At 35.0% G+C, this 16,336-nt stretch overlaps 1 protein-coding gene across 1 annotated transcript in view; it reads left to right on the top strand.

Moving 5' to 3' along the window:
• The window catches only part of LOC149224178 (L-ascorbate peroxidase 2, cytosolic-like), a 209,864-nt gene extending 198,949 nt beyond the window's left edge, over window positions 1-10,915 (top strand). Inside the window, exon 10 of the mRNA XM_089383504.1 lies at window positions 10,710-10,915. Coding sequence (XP_089239630.1) covers window positions 10,710-10,773 — 64 coding nt within the window. The 3' untranslated portion in view covers window positions 10,774-10,915. The remainder of the gene's footprint in view (window positions 1-10,709) is intronic.
• Window positions 10,916-16,336: the final 5,421 nt, after the last annotated feature.

Raw genomic sequence — 16,336 nt, 5'->3', positions numbered from 1 at the left:
CCTCTCAACAAGATATGGATTATCTGCAACCCCTATCCTACCACTCTGGAATGTTCTTCATGCAACACATTTGCCCGGTCCACTTGCTCCAACAACACTTGGAACAAAAACACTCCCAACTGACCACTCTGTTGGGCTATGAACATACTCTGATGCTGAAGCTCTACCTGCTGCTGACAAGTACTCCCTCTCTGACATCTGTGCTACTGCAACATCTTCATGCATCTTGCACCATTGCACACCTCTCTGTGCCACCTAGCACTGTGCAAAACACGTGTGCCTCTCGCATTGTTGCAGCCTGCTAGCTATGCGTTGTCCTGGGATTCCCTGCACTGTTGCTCTCTCTGCTGCTCCATCTGCATCTGTCTCTACCCAATCAGTCAGTTCCTGCTACTCCACATCGAGGCTCCCGTAGCAAGGTCTCATCCAAGAGGTTGGGTACCTCAAGGATCCTGCCCCTCCTCCTTGGGACGACCACTCTATATCGCCCCACCTCCTACCTGGAGGTATGGCTGCATGTGATCCCTCAACCCACCTGGCTCGAAGTTTCCCCCTACTAGAGGTCTCTGCATGAGTAGATGTCTCTACTCGATCTCCTCTCAGCTTCCCTTGTTGTGGCTACTCCACAACCTCCTGAAGCTGCTGCACCAATTGTGGCTCCTCCACAATCATCTGATACTTCTTCTAGCTCTGCATGTTGAGAGGTAATATATGCTCCCTCTCAATCACCAAGTCTCCATCAGTTGCCTCATTACTCAAGGCTTTGCATGCATCTTCAACCTCAAGAGCATACAGGTTCTTGACCCGTGAACCAATCTGCTTCACCTGTCTAGTGATGATGTGTCCAAGGAAAACCTTTCCCTTACTGAAGACTACATCATAGCCTCTGTCTTCCAGCATCGCAATCGACACCAAGTTTCTCTTCAGTCCTGGTACATACTTGAAATTGGTCAAGGTAAGGCGAGCTCCATGCTCCCTCTAAAAAATAATCGTGCCTACACCTGAGACACTATACTTCTCATCATTACCAATCGCTATGAGTATCTAGAGATCTTTCTCCTCCAAAGTACTGAACCAACTCTTGTCACCGGTCATGTGGAAAGAAGCTCCACTGTCAAGAAACCAACCACTTCCCATCATGGATGAAACCATGCATGCAAAGAGTGTGAAATCCAACTCAAACTGTGAAGCAAGTGCCTCACCTTCAGATCCTTCCCTGGATCCCTTCTTGGATTTCCTCTGTGGGAAATTTGCAGCATAATGGCCCACCTCATGACAACGAAAGCATCACACTTTCGATTTTTCAACCTTCTTCCCATCATTGGAAGAACTGGATTCGGAAATAGAAACCTTCTCCTTCCCCTTCTTTGCTTTGGCAGCCAAAGTGAAATTTTCTTCATCAGATACCTTTGATGAAGATCCATCCCTGGTATTCCGCCTGATCTCCTCTTGCACAAGATCTGACCAAAGTCTCTCCCATCCTGGAAATTTCTCCCAACCATTGACAGAGTCCTGATAGGAATGCCAACTCTTCGGAAGACCAAGGAGAGCCAAGCTCACCAAGTTCTCATCATTTACAGTCACCCCCACACTTCCCAGCTCATCCCGGCATTGGGTGAACTTTGTGAGATACTTGGGCATACTGTCTCCTTTCTCACACTTAATGTTTCTAAGTTTATCCTTGAGTGCCAACTTCCTCTGGTTGCCCTTGATTTGGAATAAATTTGTCAACGCTTTCCACATCAAGTATGGAGAAGCCTTTCCATGCAGGCTTGATACAATGTGATCCTTCACGCCCTCCAACAGAATCCTTCGACACTTTGCTGTCTTCTTTTGCCAAGCCTCAACGTGAGCAGCATCAGTAGGCTTTGGGACCTCAACCTCTATGAATTCCTTCAACCCATTTTCATCTAACACCGCCTCCATCCTGTCTTTCCATGCAATATAATTCGAGCTGCCTTCAAGGGCATACTCCAATCGCAATCCGTTGAAATACATTTCAACTTCGACACCAAGAAAACACTGCTGCAAATTCAAATTCCACTAGTTCAAAACTCAACCGCTTCTGATCTAAAATTCATGAGAACAAAGTATTTCTCATGCAGAAATTGACTGTATGGGCTTTTAACGGATATCTCACCTTCCAAAAGAAGGATGAATCCAGAGGCTACCTGGCCTGATTACAAACTCTACCTGAAGAAATAAAATGTAATCACTTTCTGAATAATAGATCTGATGATCAACTTCGCTCTGATGCCATGTAGAAATTTTGAATAATATAACACTTATTCACAGATATTATCCTGATTATACGTTATTTGCGGAATTCATGCATAATACATAACCTCCTCTACATTGATCATCATTTTGCGGAATTAAAAACAATGAAACATCAATCGCATGCGCACATTAACACAGTATGTAATGGGGAAAGCATACAACTGAAAACCTCAAACTATCTATATATTATAATGATAGAGAACATGTAACAATACATAGTACAATACTCCTCACAAGTACTCAGTACTATGTCCACCTGCTACACACAAACTAGCTCAGATCTTAATCAAGTCACAGGTTCAAATCTCCTCCACTGTTTGCCTGCCTCTACTGTGCAATCCAATGTGAGAATAGGTATGATCCAAGCTCATTTTCCTTGGCTTGTACTGCGCAATCCTCAATGGCAATCTCAATCATTGATTGTGCAAATCTCATGCACATCTATAGTCACAACTAATAGTAGTCTCCACCTCTAACACCTGTCTCCACTGAACTGTCCATGCACTGAGTTAACTGATGTATTCTTTAGTTGATTTATGAGTTAATAATTAATGAATCAATTAATAATTAATTCACATCACTCATCACTAGTGTATTTGGCAGTTAGACTAAAGACAACTAGTTCAACCAAGTCAAACTGAACACAACTCCATCAACTCCTCAATCAACTCCACCAAACTCAATCACTTGAGTTCTAACTGAATTCCATCATGCAATAGCTCAACTAACCCATAAGAAAAGTGTATTTCCTTTTGGCAGTTGCATGTGCCACATCCGTAGCTCGAACTGAAGTTCTCCAAGAGGATAAGATAATTTTTATAGTCCAAATATTATTAAGAGCTAATAATATTCGACTGTTCTATTTTTAGACTGGCAGTCTAAAAATAGACTCCGCCCATATGTCTAAAAATAGAAGTCCATCTATTTTTACCAACATGACCAATCATCCACAAATAGCATCCTGCAACTCATAGACCATGATCCATATGTCTAAAAATAGACATAGTCTAAAAATAGACTTTGCGCCAAAAATAGCCTGCGGGCCCACTTAGTGAAGGTGACTCCTTTCCACTAAGCTCCATCATCTTGTTGCATTTTCAACAAGTGGTCCATGTCACATATGCTTGTACAAACACTACTAATATTTTGTGAGATAATACTTGACATTATCTTTGATACAAATATATGTATGTGTATGCTTACCTACATTTAAGCTAAATATACTACCACAAAACATACATCAATGATAAAATTAAGTAAAGATACCCTAGTTCTATCAAAATATGTAATACCTCCCTTTGAGTAGCTATAATGGAATTTTTTTGAGATTGTAGAGCTGAAATTTTCAATGTATGAATGGAGTTGTATTACAATAGATTCCCTAGGGAAAATCACCAACCTTCACTTTTCGAGAAAAGTTTACTAGAGATAATAGGTACAGCAAAACCAAAAGTATGGATAAGGTGAAAGATCAAGATGTTCCACTAATGTAATTGTGTACTTATAAATAAGGTTTCAAGGAAGAAGAAAAAAAAGAGTCCAAGAACCTTCACAAATATGAATTAAATAGTATAAATAGAGAAGGGAATTACCTAAATGCATAAGTATACATTAGGTTAGTTGTTGGAGGGTATAAACCATATGGAATATTCAGATTACTTAATCTGACTCAAAAATGTAGATCATGGAATACAACATTATAGGTTTTGAAGCCAAAAATGCCTCTTGCTTATGCATTGTATATATCATAGAGGCAATAGCTTTTTAATAATATGTGGCACACTTGATGTAATGCATCAGATAGGGCTAAGGAGTCTTGACCCATGTTGACTCCATCAATAGAAACCCAAAATGTATTTAGGATATTATGGACCCAAAATGAATAATCTAATGTGATTTTGAACCAAACAGTCTTCACCCCAACTAAAGCCATAAAGTTACGAAATAATCCAAATACATTGTTTGAGGTAAAAGGGAGACAAACCAACAACTAAAATAGCTAAATATCAATAAAGAGAAGCAATACAATGTTCCTACCAAAGAAATATATATTCTTGATAGGTCACACATCTAAGGTAAGATAGGGGGAACTCAAGAAATATTCTCTATGATGGAATACTAGTTTAGGGATATGTTGATGGTGTTGGATTCCACTAACATATAGGGGTGTCCCTAATGTGAAGTCTCAATTACACCTCACATCATTTGGAGTAGGAGCCCAATCCAGAGTATCGGCTCAGCCACCATAACTCTAAGGTTTTCCTAGGTTTCAATGGATAACATAAGAGATTATACACATAACCTTTGAACAAACAAGTAAGCTACCATTGTGAAACACCAATTGAAATGTGTAAAAGGAGGCCTTCACGAGAGGGGATACAAGAGTGAGTCTCTAGAAGGAAAGTAGTAGTACTATCCTAAGAGAGGCACACAAGAGAAAAAAGAAATTTTTGTTAGTTCTCTAGTGAAATGGTTCAAATAGACACAATGATAATTATAGCAAATACAACACACATTCAACAAGGTAAGTACCAAAGCCAATGAAGTATTTCAATTTCCTTAGTACATATGAACATAACATATACCGCAAACATATAAATAATAGTATTACAACATTCATGATGCATGCATGAAAATGTGTTGGCTCAATAAGCTTCAATTATTAGGTGAAATATCCAAGTACACAATTACAATGGTGATCTCCAAGGAATAATCTCCTCTCCTATGCCAAGCTAAAGAATCCAAGGCTAGCTCTCCAAAGTCTAAGCCTCCAAAATCCATTTGATTATGTTATGAGGTTTCTTTAATAAAAAGAGGATCGACCTTTCACTCCCCTTATTAATCTTGAGCTACCCCCATGACTCTTGGACTCCTAAATGACCTTTGAACTTCTATATGAATCTTTGGTCCATCTGTGACTTTTCATATTCCACATGTGACTTTTGGACTTCCACACATGTAAATTTATCATTTTCCTTTTGATAATACATAATTACATTCCACATCACGTGGCAAGACACATTGACACATATGAAATTGTGATGACACTTGTACAAGCCATGATTTGGCATTGATGACATGGAACTTCATGATGATGTGGCATGCCAAGATTCTCTCCTTGTTTCTTTGTCTTTAATCTTCATGAGAGATTTTATTCCTTGCTCATGTTCACCCTCCAAGGGGTCTTGGATCAATATTGGAATCTTCTGAAGCAACATGAGATGTCATCACTCTATCATGGTTCATGATCTTTTCATGTATTCATGATGTATCTTCTTTGTGCTTCTTCTCTACAAGTGATTCTTTGTTCCTTCTCCTTGACATCTTCCTTGAGTACCTCCTCGCCCTTTTGTGGTGGTACACCTGCCAATGAATTTTACTCATGATAAGGAAAGATTAGTCTGAAATCATATATTATATCCCTACCTTGCTCATGGAATAAGTTGCCTGTGATGGGCCCGTGAAAAGTCTGAAAGAGGAAGGCTTGTTGAGGATTGCGTAGTTGAGATCGACAATGGTTGAGGGAAGGCACCACTACTCACTAGAACCTCACCGTACATTATGAGGATGGGGTCTTCAAGGTCTAGTGTAGTGATCAACTGCAAGAGACAGTGCGATGAGCTTGCTGACTAAAACAGCGCAATGCGCAGGGCTCAAGGAAGGAGGAGACAATGATAGCACAATTGAGCTTCACAGTGACTAAGGGAGGCTCTGATTGTGGACTAGAGCTTCCACATGAACTCAAGAGGTAGGGCAGGACTCAGTGATGGCACATTGAGGGAGTTTAGTGAACAAGGGTTGAGGCTTTGCTGACTAAAAATGTGACATATGTTATGACTGAGAGGTAGAATTAAGGGAGAGTGCAGTTTTCTTTAGTATTAATCTAGGAAATACTTCACTATCCACTATAAATTTGACATGTGACCATTAAGGAAATAAGAATAAGGCATGGCGCAATGCGGGGTTGCAATCAGCAATGAAGGCGGGACTAGGCACTATAACTATGACATGTACAATGCTTCAAGGAAGACTCCTATGTTGGCGCAGTTTGCTTCTACAATGGCTCACTGTCCATTGGAAATGTTTCATGTGCTTAGGAAGGCTCACTAGAACAGGATATTGTGCAATTGGCTAAGTAAAGCAACATAAGTCAATTCACTTTTCCCAGGGAGTTTTTACTACACTGTAAAGGGAGGAAGGAATTTTCATGGTGCAATTTATTTTTGCAAAGGGGTGAAGGGATTCCTTGTTGTTAATTAGAAGTGCTCCATGCACTATGCAAGGAAGAGGTGATCAAAACTTAGTGCAGTGAGTCAATAAAAGCAACAAGGGTTAGGTGACTATGCTTTGAAGGTTCTCAATATAATAGGAGTTGACCTTGAGAAAAGACTCAGTGCACAAGTCTAGGAGAAATGGATTCATAAATGAGGCTCATGGATAGGTAGTGCTCATCACTTATTGAAGGATTGAAGCTTTCATAACTTACACTAAGCAGTAGGACAAAGAAGAGCTCCAAAATGGTTGTATGGGATCAGTAGAGTAAGAGAGGGAAAAGACATTTCAATGAGACTAAAACATCAATCACACACATGAAATCCATCAATACAATCTGGGAAATGCACATGATTCATGAACAACAATCACACCTTCAAATGACAACAAAGCAACACATATTTCTAAGTGGAACAATTGAAATGACACATTACGACACTTAGAATACAAGTTGTGACAGAGGTGTTGACAATGACCAGAAAGTGTGTTAAGTTGTTAGAATGTGTCTAGTGCATATTCTTATGATATGTAGGACCATCTAATGCAGAAGAGTGTGCTAGAGCTACCTCTAGTGGTGTACAAAAGTGTGACACATACAGGAGTGAAAATAATTAGAAGAGACACTTGCAACAGTATGAAAATGTGAAAACGACACTTTCAAAAGATAAAGAAATTGAAAGTGACACGTGCTAGAGAAAATATAACATGAAAGCAACACTTATTAAACTGAAAATAAGTAAAAATGACATTCACGAACGTGAAAGCGACACTTGTGAAAGAGAAGGTTTGCAAAAGAAATAGTGAGAACACTCACTGAAATAGAAGTACAATTACAACCAAAGTGAGGCAGGATTGTCAATGAAGAGTGTGCTCTGACTCTCAACATAGATTGTGCAGTGTATTGTGCTTAATCCATACTTTCAAGAGATGCACAATGCCTATTTAAGCTTGCATATAAAGAAGTGCATTTGTGTCAAATTCAACACAGACTAAGCATGTGTAAGAAAGTGACTTTGGCACTTAGGATCTAAGAAGAAGACTTGAGATGCTTTGTAAAACATCAATCGAACATGAAATGACGAATCGTAAGATCCTCAGTAGGATCCAAAATTCAAATGTAGGCAAAATTTTGGAGGGTGTTTATCACATCGATAACATGATACTACATCATCATTAAGTGTATCACACATGAATATAACATAGGAGTGGATTGCACATTATACCACTAAGTGAATAAATATATGTGGATACTCATGTGTGAACTTCATATGCTATAAGATGTTATTTTTTCATTATTAGCCTCATGATATCTGGACTCCACTACCAAAATTAGGATGTTAATAGTTTTAATAGAAATTCATATTTAATAAATCTTTATAAATTAAAAATCTTTAAAAAAAACTAATAACAATTGAATTATTAAATTATAGGACTCAATATTTTTCAATAATAAATTCAAAAAAACTAACAATTTTGTAAAATTTAATACGATAATTCAAATTTAAAAATAACCATTATTTCCTTTTTCAATTAAAAAACAAAATTAAAATTTAACCGTGACTAAATATACGATACAAACAAAATACCATAATTTCATAATTCCCCATACGAGTATCTCCTCTTACTAAAATAAATTCCCAAAACTGAATCCTAAATTTGGAAACAAAAGAAAACATGGGAGGTGTTAGAAAGAAAACTTCACTTTGCATTGTTTAATGGTTTGTTGAAAAATTCTAATATAAATAATGATTCATTGAAAGTCATCAATCTGAATTAAAAACTTAAATAGATAACAAATTCCCTCTACTATATGAGAATATTTTTAATATACAAACATTTTTCATGAATGCTAATATTATAATTTCTAGTATAATAAATATATGCTACAAACAATTTGGGTAAATGCTAGTGTTACAATTTTAAAAACAATTTTGATAAATGCTAATGACATAATTTCAAGTAATATGATAAATACAAGCTACGAATAAAGACCAAATGCCAAAAGGAAGCATTCAAAATACAAAGAGGAGAACACCAACGTTTATGGTTGTAGATATCTACAATATGTAAAGGGAATATTCAATTTGAAACTTCTAGATAATACACAACCTCTTCCTCATAGGGTAATGAGAGAAATCCACCCTCTCATTAAATGGTGGAGGTAGGATAAGATTTTTTTTATAAACAAAAAAATTATTAAGTATGGTTATTTATATTATTTTAATTTTGAGGTGTTTATATTTTTTCTTCTCTTTGATTTTCACTATCATATTAAAATAATATAATTGTTTGTCAAATGGTTTAAAGTGTTAAATTGTATATGCAAAGTTCAAAGTATTAATAGGCTTTCTAACTTATATTACAAGATGGAAACAAAAAGGAATTCATGCAGGAAGTAAATCTAGGAGATGTTTACTATCTGAGGCGACAACATAAAACCTTCTCACTTGGGATACACTCTCTTGCTTTGACTAGGCAGAGCATTCATGCAAACAAGAAAAAGTTGTAGTCTATATTTAAATCAATCAGTAAGATATCCCTTTCAACCAAATCAATAATCATAAATGCAATATATGAAAGGGAAGTGTAATGAGATAGTGGTCACTAGGGTTTCAATAAATCCCCTTCTCCATAGGGTACAACCTTCATGATGAATTAATAAGGTGTTCATCCAACCATAAGAGTTGCAACATGTATCCCTGCCCTTTAGTGGCCAATCTCACTTCCACAAACAACACAAATATGAGCAAAAAAACATCCATGAATCAAAACAAATAATGCATTAAACCAAACTATAATTTATCTGTCAAAATGAAAGAAAAGCTACAAAGTTATACTACATTACGACTAAGAAAGGAACGGGCACTGTGGGCCAAGTTGGTGGGCCCTCCCAACTGGTGCCACGGTGCCTATGAAGCTACAAAATCAAAGGCAATTCACTCCACCAATGATTTCAAACAAAATCAGCATTTGCATTAATTTAAAAACAATCTTAGAGTTACATCATTGCAATTAGCAGTTTTTCAAATGGTCAAACTTTGAACTACAAATATTTGGTAGTGTCCTCTCTGCAATCTACTCTACTATAGATCTAAAACTATCCTCCTAAAAAAGAGCAAGGGATGAATTTGAACTAATTCCTCCAAATTTGGACTACCATATCATGGGAAGATTGCAAGATATTGTCCTTTACGCATTCTTGGTGGATTTTGGTTGAAGAGAAAACAAAGATATGATTCATATGGTTCATTTAACATACAATCATTTGAGAATAGGATGGAATTGGCTCTTTTGTTAACTTATTGCTTTGTATGAAATGCAACTTGATGACGGCCTCAACCAAAATGATACCCTTGAAGAACTATGTGTATCTCCCAATATATGCACGTTTTTGGGAAATTGCTCATGTTTCACCTACTTGGGGATGTTCTAAACAAAATCCATGCCTCATAATTTTTATGTTCTTCTTCATTGATCTGAAAATCACATTTGAAGTTAGTTACTCATTTATACCTAGCACACTTTGATTGAGACATTGATCATGAATTGGAAGCATGTGGAATCAACTTCAATACAACCTAGATAACATGAAACCATGTCATCAACTCTAGGAATAAAACCCATGTCCTAAAATTTCACCTAAAACTATATAGATATGCCAATCTTGAAAGTTGACTACAAAATTACATAAGGTTATGAGAACAAAACTAAAGGAAATTCGTCATTACTAAAACCAACTTAATACTCATTTAAGAGAAACAAATAAAAAGAATTAAACAACTTTTACCTCTATATGCCTATCAAATGAATTTTGATTTTAGAAAGATAAAAACACATGATAATATGGGCACTATGCAAAAAAAACCAAATAAATAATTAAAAAACAAAACAAAACAAAACAAAACAAAACAAAACAAAAATTTAATATTTTTCTGAAATTCCTTATTTAATTTTCAAAATTTTCAAGGTGATAAGCAATAATATAATTTAATACTTTTCTCCAAACCCTTTTGATTCTAGAGGGAAATCTAGTAGCCAAACTCTATGTACACTTAATTTTTATTTTTTCATTCATATATTTAACAAACAGAAATATTTAATGAAGCAATATTTTTATTGCTTGAATTGCAATTTAATACTTAAATTGCATTATGCAGGTGGAGACGTGGAAAATGGTGTGCATTTTGGTGTATTCCCTGTGTAACGGTCAAGGTTACTTAGTTTTATAACCATGAACTTCTAGTTCGGGCCTTAACTTGTTTAAAATATAAGAGCTCAATGGCATATTGGTAATAGGATGAAAATATATATTTTTTTGGGATTGTAGTCGAACATTTGGTATAGTAATTTTATATTAAAGTCAATGACATTTAGTGTACTTTTGTTCTGTTATTTTGCAACATAAAGGAATTTCTTAAAATGCAATTAAAATAAAAAAATTTGAAACACAAACTAACAAGATTATATGAACTAGAAATCAAGATTTCAACAATAATGGAGGCCTCCCTCTAAAAGAGCCACCTTATTAACTTTATTAAGGGGGCAGGTTTAATTGATTAACATAGTTTTAAAAGGTGCATGTTTTTAAAGAGGAAGGTCTTAGGGAGAGTCTTATTAATTAAGGTAGTTTCAAAGTTGCAGGTTCTATTTAAAGATTGAAAGTTCTATTAATAGGAGAATTGTGATTTTTTTATTAATTTTGTTAATATTTTTTATTTAAAAGGGGAAGATTTTATTAGTAATTTATTTTAAGAGATTTTAAATTAAATTTCTTAATTTAATATTGATTTTTTTTTTTAAATATTATATTTTTTAAAAATTTATAAGTTGAAAATTTTATGATGTATAAATTTATGTTGTTTTTTTTTTTTTTTTTTTGAATTTTTGACTAGATTTTTTTCTTGAAAAATTTCAACGTGTTTATTTATTATCGTATGCATAATTATGTTTTTTGGTTTAAATTTTAATTGGTGTTTTTTCAAAACTATTTTATATAAAAGAACAAGGTCAAGAAATCATATGAAAGATAATATCATCTACATTTTTTATTTATTGAAATTTTTTAATAATTAGAGGAAATATCCCTCAATTAAATAAGATTGAAATTTAATTTATTTCCAAAATATGGAAAAATTTGCAATCTTTTAGTATAAATTCTCAAACCATAATGATATTTAATTTATAACAACATAATTTCAATGTAAAGAGATCATAAGTTGCAAAGTATACATTTATCTTCCTTAACCAATATTTAAAAGAGAAATGGAGATCTCTTATATATAATCATAGAAGATAATCATTTCAAAGAAATGAAATGAGATATGGAAACAACAATGAAGCTGATGAAACATTTTAGATAGAAATAAATTCTCTACTTAACACTATTGTCATTTGTATTAAATACTATTCTAGTAAACTAACTATGACTAAATACAGAATTTCATATGTTAAGATGAGTAGGTAAATTTTCTACAAGTGAAAATAAATGCATATTCAATCCTTAAATGTTTACATATTTAGGTTTATGTGAGATCAAGTCTCTAGAATTTTTAAAGGCTTCAAAGTTGAATGTTTCAAATGTAAAATAAAGTAACACATAATTAGTCAAATAAGGATGAAACACTTACTCACATAAGAACCTTAAATCAAAATCCTTTATTTCCCTATGATCAATTTAGTTCCAATGAAGTAGAGCCTAAGGTTTTGCTAAACAATGAACCCTTCAAAATCCTCATTATTCCTTGTAATACGTGTATGGGGTAGTTGTAACTGTTAATTTTTAATAATTGTCTTTTTAACTATCATAGGCACATTTTTCTTTTTATTTGGATTATATGCCCTCAGTTGATGACAAGGAGTTGATAGGCTACTTGAAATGATATAGAGGTTGATCCAATGGTAGTTTTTACAACAGTCGAAGTTGAAGATGGTCCAAAATCTTGAGACACATATAATAACAACCTTTTATTTCTAAGATGTACAATTATCTACCACCGAGCTTCATTTGGAACAAGTTACTCATTCATCATGTATACAACAATATCCAACTCAATATAGAGATTACAATTCATCATGGGAAGAGACTTCTAAAATTTTGAAATCATAACTAAAATTAAAAAGCCAATCATTAACTTTTCATAATTTAAGTATCCTTGAATGAAACTTATAACATATTGGAACTTTCCTTGATCGTTTCTGTATTTTTCCAAAATTTCTAAGTAAATATCATCATCATAAAATCAATCTTCATAACTCCAAAAAAAAAAAATAGGCAAACCACATTTAAATACTTTGGAGAATTTACTTCTAAATTCTTGAAAAAAATTCCTTATATCTTTACATTTCTCATAAGTTGTAGAGATTAGGTTATGTTTCCCTTTCACTATAATTGCCTCTATAATAAAAGAGGTTATATCTAATATTTCCAGGACCTTCATATTATCCCTTATTTGGTTATTTACAAATTTTATTGCTTCCTCAAACACTTCAATTTTGTTTTTAAGTTGTCCCCATGCCTTTTTAATGTTCAAGATTAAGCTCTTTTCCAGGTGTTTGGTGCCCTTGAGAATAGTGAATTGATCTTTAAATTTATTCATTATCACATTAATTTGATCCCATATGCAATGTTTATCTCCAAGTAGAAATTTCTTATCCTCTACTCTTTAACTAACATTTTTCTTAAATTCTTCATAAGCCACTACATTTCCTATTGTTTCAGCTATTCATTTGTCTTTCTCGAAAATATTAGTATGATTCTAACTAATAATTTCATTTATATTTTCAAATAGTGACTACATATCTACTATCTCTATTGTCTTTTCTTGATTTTCCTTTTCTTCTTAAGATAAACTAATTTTTAAATAGATGATTTGTTCTTTTATAGAACCTACTTCAATTATATCTATTTAGAAAGGACTTTTTGTTTATCCAATTTTTTGCTAAAGCAACTACTGTCTCGTCTTCTAATTTTTATTTTTTTTCATTTTTTTTATTCCACTCTATCAATGTAAACACACCCCCTCCTAACCCCAAACCCAACTGGAGTTAGGAGGAGATGGTTACTTTGTTGAAGTAGCTCCCAAAGTACATTTATGTGACTCTTCCATAATTCTAAATAAACAATGTCATTGTGTTCATCTTGTCGAGAAAAATCCAACAATATAATTTTTTCCTCGATCCAACTTACGAATCAAAAGTTATGGCCTTTTAAAGATTGACCATAACTGCCCTGCCACATCATCATGACCTCCACATCACTACCTTGTAGAGGCCCATGTGGCAAGTGATGTGGCACATATACCCACCATGGACCATGTTAGTTTAAGGGGGCTTGACCTAGGTTCAGAGTGTACTACGCACCAACAAAACCCTCAACCACTGGCCCTTTCCACAATGACCTACAAGCAGATTGTAGTCTCACTCGAAGTGGTTATGGGAGGTTGCAGACCCAGATTTCTGCAGCCAGAGGAATATGTGCAGTGTAGCACCCATGTGTTCACTTATGTATTATATCTATCTACAACTTCGCGTACATGAATAACTTCGCGCTGATGATTAACTTCATAGATTTTTACTTAATGCATAAACATAACAGAGAACAGTATAACATATATTCTTCCACATAATTCAATAAAAAACATGCATAATGACATATAACAACAGATAATGAACACATAAAGATACTCAATACTTTGCCAAAACTTCTTCTTTATTAATAATGATCTTCAATCCATACACTTCTCCGACCTCTGCACCCAACTGCAAGTGGTCTGTGCACTCAGTTGTAGACACTTTAAGGCCTCCGTGTACTCACCTGCGGAGCCTTCCCAAAACACAAACTCATAAAATATGATCAATTATGAATTATATCTATGCTTAGTTAGTTATTTTCGACAAAGTATTACATCTTCTTTATATAGGCTTCCTTACTACAAGACCATGGTCCACATACCATGGACCCAACAAAACAATTGACTAATACCCGAAACCCATTGCAAAATAAGGGACTTTTGATCCACCCCAAATCCCCTAAACAATGCGCGATGAATAGAACTTTGCTAGCTTTATGCGCTCCACTCCTCATAATGTGGATTCTTTGACCAAAACTTGGACCAAGTTGGGTTGCGCCCAACAGGCCCCCAACACTCACCTGTGACTCGTCACGAGTCACTCAACGGCGGTTCCCTTGATTTTCGCTACAATTCCATTATATACTGCATTATACTATTGGACTTTCTTTGCCATTTGTTTCTCCTCTTGATGCACCTCCTCTAGAAATGCCTCTATGATTAGGCCAGTGGCCTTCTGTAGTATTTTTGCCTCCCTTTTCTTCAACCCTTTGAACCTTTCGTCCACTGCCTGAGAAAAATTGAGGGTGTCATCTTTCCACAGATAAGTCCTCACTTGTAAAATTTTCTCCTTCCTTCGAAGATCATCTATCTTCTTTTGGAGGTTATTTCCTTCAGTAATACTAGCAAGTTTCTGCGAGACTGGTGGGGTCTTTACAGCTGCCAAGATCTCTTCGCGTTGCTTCTGCCTCACCTTTTATTCCTCCTCGATCTTTTGGATGTTTGGATCCTCCTGCAGTGAGGTCCAAATCTGCATTGTGTCATCCAATAATTTCCTGCAGTTCGCCACTATGTTGGAGATTCCTTTCAATGATGCCTTTAAGTCTTTATGTCTATGCTCCCACACTTCTGGTGGTGTGGTTGGTTGTAACCTTATTTGCAACTTTTATATATGCACTTCATACTCGAATTTTATCTTTGCCAGTTTATTCTTTGATTCCTTGATCACGAGGGTGAGCTTCGTGACCTTCTCTGCTGGTGGTTCCTCCTCACTGACTTCCACATCTAGGACTGTGTTGCACATTACAGGAATTTTGAGGTCTAAAATGGGTCCCCTAAGAAAAATGTACAACCAAAATAAACTTTATAAGAACCAATAGGATTCAAGATGATGATGTCAACCATGGGGGATGATTTGCCATTTTTGGGGTAAAAAGGTCAAAAGATTAAAAAATAATAAAATTACTTTTTCAACTCGTATTTTCAACTTATCTCTCTAAGTTTTTACTCAAATTTTGAGTGGGAGTACTCGTTGGATGCAAAATTTAATTCTTCATCCAAGGAGTATCGATGTTGCATACTTTGGACATGAAAAATGAGAAATACATGAAAAAACGTGATTGCAATCATGTTTTTCATGTATTTCTCATTTTTCGTGTAGTAGGGTACATCAAAAGTATGAAAAATGGATATTCCTTGGATGAGGAATCAAATTTTGCAGCCAACAAGTGTTTCCACTCAAAATTTGAGTAAACCCATAGGGAGATAAGTTGAAAATATGATTTGAAAAAATAGTTTTTTCTTTTTTCCCTAATCTAATATTATTTTATTATTTCCACTATTATTTTATAATTCCTTAGGAGTACCATTTTAGACCTCAAAATTAGCATATGGCTATCTTCGATGGCTTTTTCCAACTGTTGTTGTCACTGACATGCATCGTCTCTTTTCTTAGCCACCTGCTCCAACTCCTTCTTCAATGTATCTTTCTCCTTTTCCATCTATATCATCAACGCCGAGGTTCGTTGTTCCCTCTCCTACAACTCAATTGTTAAACTTTGATGGAATTCATGCAACACCTAAATGGGCAGCGCGGAAATATTTGTGTTGGTGGTCTTCCATGCTTTGGCTCGTTCTTTGTCCTCTAGTGCGTAGAATTCTAGTGCCCCAACTAGCACCTGCAAAATTCAAACATCAAATTGTGTTTCTATTCTTCA

Source organism: Pinus tabuliformis, chromosome Q (genome assembly GCF_031772625.1).
Source record: "Pinus tabuliformis cultivar Carrire ecotype Pingquan chromosome Q, CPIR1, whole genome shotgun sequence".
Taxonomy (NCBI): domain Eukaryota; kingdom Viridiplantae; phylum Streptophyta; class Pinopsida; order Pinales; family Pinaceae; genus Pinus; species Pinus tabuliformis.
The sequence above is the reverse complement of the archived record's forward strand: the minus strand, read 5'-3'. Positions and strand labels throughout refer to the sequence as shown.